Below are 2,480 nucleotides of genomic sequence, written 5' to 3' on the forward strand. Positions count from 1 at the left end.
TACCACCTATAGCATATATACCAATTATAGTATGGTTGAATGGAAATTAGTTCTTAGTACTAATTATATATGCATTGAAAGAACATAATTAATTTTGGAATTGTGAATTACTCACACTACCACAATACGTATAACATCTGTGGCAAGGTAAAAATGAAGAGTAATTCATTTAAACGACGAAAATCCAACAATAAGCATCAATAAATCAATATAATGTTGTAAATGGCAAAATTCAAGCTAATGTGCTATTGATTCAATCATTCAATTCAAGACTAAGCTAGACATAGAATTGAAAAATAATTCAAATGTAAGCTTTCTTAATATATGGACATATTTCGAGCAAAGAGTACAACCGAAAATTCAAGATCATCAACAAGCTAAGAAGGAGCTATGTATAGAAATCCTTACATGAAAAATAACTCTAATACCAAACCTCGAGCGTGCCACACCATTACCTAGTGCAGGATGTGATTGCTGTAAGTTTCCCAAGGTCTAGCATTGATGTGAATTTCTGCAAAACATATAATTAGCACATTAGTGAAACTAAATATTGCTAATCGAACTCATTTAACTCGTAAATTTGGACAAATAAAACCTGTGGACAGATTGATAATGTTCAAAGCAGGAAATCCAGTCGGCTGCAGAATCCCACTGTAGTAATTACAACTTTCAGATGCAGGTTTGTTGAAATAATCATTGTAATAATTACAACTATCTTGTTCATCTTTTGAGCTAATCATCTCATAATTGTAATTATTATAAGATGATCCTTTCGACTTGTTATTATAATTGCCCTTTATAACAACAGATTCTCTTACTGTACTACTACCCTCTTTGCTAATCAGTCCATTACTGGAAAGAGTATTTTATTATTATTGTTGGACATAATTGCAGGGTTTGATTGATGACAAATCATCGAACTCGACGAACTCTCTAGATGATGATCATCGACGATTTTTTTCTTTCGTGTTCTCTCCCTAGCGCGTTCCCTAGCCTCTTCTCTCCTCCTCAACTCATTGACAACATTTCGAGTATTATTAAGGTGGCTATTTCTCTCCTCTTTCTCTTTTACTCGACGATTTCTCATCATCATTGTTGTTACTAGTACAATACTCTTGATCATTGATGACGACAACTTCATTATCATCAGGTGTTACAGGAGGCTTTAAATTTGAAGTGCTAGCAAGCTCGTCGATGGCGGCCTTAGAGTGAGTCAAGAGCCATCCAAGGGTTTTGCTAGCCTTATCAAATCCTAACATGTCTTGAAGGTTGAAGAACTCGCGAGCAATGCTCATTGACAATCTTACCCTCCTATCTCTAACCCCTTGAGCAGTGGTGATCTTGGTATGCCTATCTTTCTTTCCAGCTGCTCTTCTAGAACTCGAAACACGTACATTCGACGGGCATAACAACCCATTTTGTTGGTTAATTGAAGGTTCAGATGATAAATTTACAATTGAATTGTCTGAAATAGGAGGATATGAAGTTGGTGGTAAGAACTTTCCATAATAATGTTGGAACAAAAATATGTTGTTGCTTTCTGGGATAGCGCGATTAGTAAAAAAAGATGGAGACTGATCATAAAACAAAGGATAAGAATTGTTATTATTATTTGATGAAAACATCTTTGAAAATAAAGATAAAGAAATAAAAACCCTTTTTATTTTTTGGAGGAAATTAATTAAATTTGATTGTGATTTCTACAAATCATGAGATAAAATAGATAGTACATAAAGGTGAGAAAAAGAAAGGGAGAAAGTGACAAAACCAAAAAAAAAATAAATTCTGTGGATGATGTATGAACAAAATTAATAAGGTAAAAAATTATCAAATAATAATATGATAAGATTTTTGATGTTTTGAACTCGATGTCACGAATCGAGCCCACTAGTAGTACAATGAAGTGAAAACCCAGATCTAGGAGTTGATGGCAAGGTTGTTGAAAGCCACTCACTTGTTTTAGAGAGAAAATGTGTGTTTTTGGTTGCAGATGAATGAAGAAGAAGGGAGAAAAAGAATATGAATATGAATATGAATATGAATGAATAAATTAATATCCGAAAAGATAAGATAATTTATGCCTTTTTTTTTTTCTTCATAATATGGAATTTTGACCTTTTTGAGTAATACTGTTTTCACTTTTGAAACAGTTTCAGATGTTTAATTATTTATGGACAAGTCATGTGATTGTATCTGACTGTAAATTCCCTTAATTTTTGAGTTATGAAGGTTTGGATAATTATTTATTTGAAAATTATTTATCAGATACAGTAGTACTAATACTAGTTGTGTTTTTTCTGCTGTTTTATATATGACTGCTTAATTGGTTCATAAAACATTCATATGCATTTAATGCCTTCTTGATGACAGAACTGCAGAATTAGGGTTTTAAGCTTTTGGATTTGAAAGGGATTTTTTTTACTATTTGTTTCGGTTGAAAACAATGGGACCTTGCCGAAGGTCCACTGAAATGGAGAAGA

General features: G+C 32.6%; 1 protein-coding gene across 1 annotated transcript; it reads right to left on the reverse strand.

Annotated features, from left to right (window-relative positions):
* Positions 1-431: 431 nt before the first annotated feature.
* LOC110721715 (transcription factor CYCLOIDEA-like) lies at positions 432-1,751 on the reverse strand. The gene is given in 4 exon segments (XM_021900909.1): positions 432-511; positions 596-848; positions 851-1,064; positions 1,066-1,751. Coding segments are annotated over 4 exon segments (1,083 nt in total). The 5' UTR covers positions 1,626-1,751; the 3' UTR covers positions 432-455.
* Positions 1,752-2,480: the final 729 nt, after the last annotated feature.

Source organism: Chenopodium quinoa, unplaced genomic scaffold, assembly GCF_001683475.1.
Source record: "Chenopodium quinoa cultivar QQ74 unplaced genomic scaffold, ASM168347v1, whole genome shotgun sequence".
Classification (NCBI taxonomy): Eukaryota; Viridiplantae; Streptophyta; class Magnoliopsida; order Caryophyllales; family Amaranthaceae; genus Chenopodium; species Chenopodium quinoa.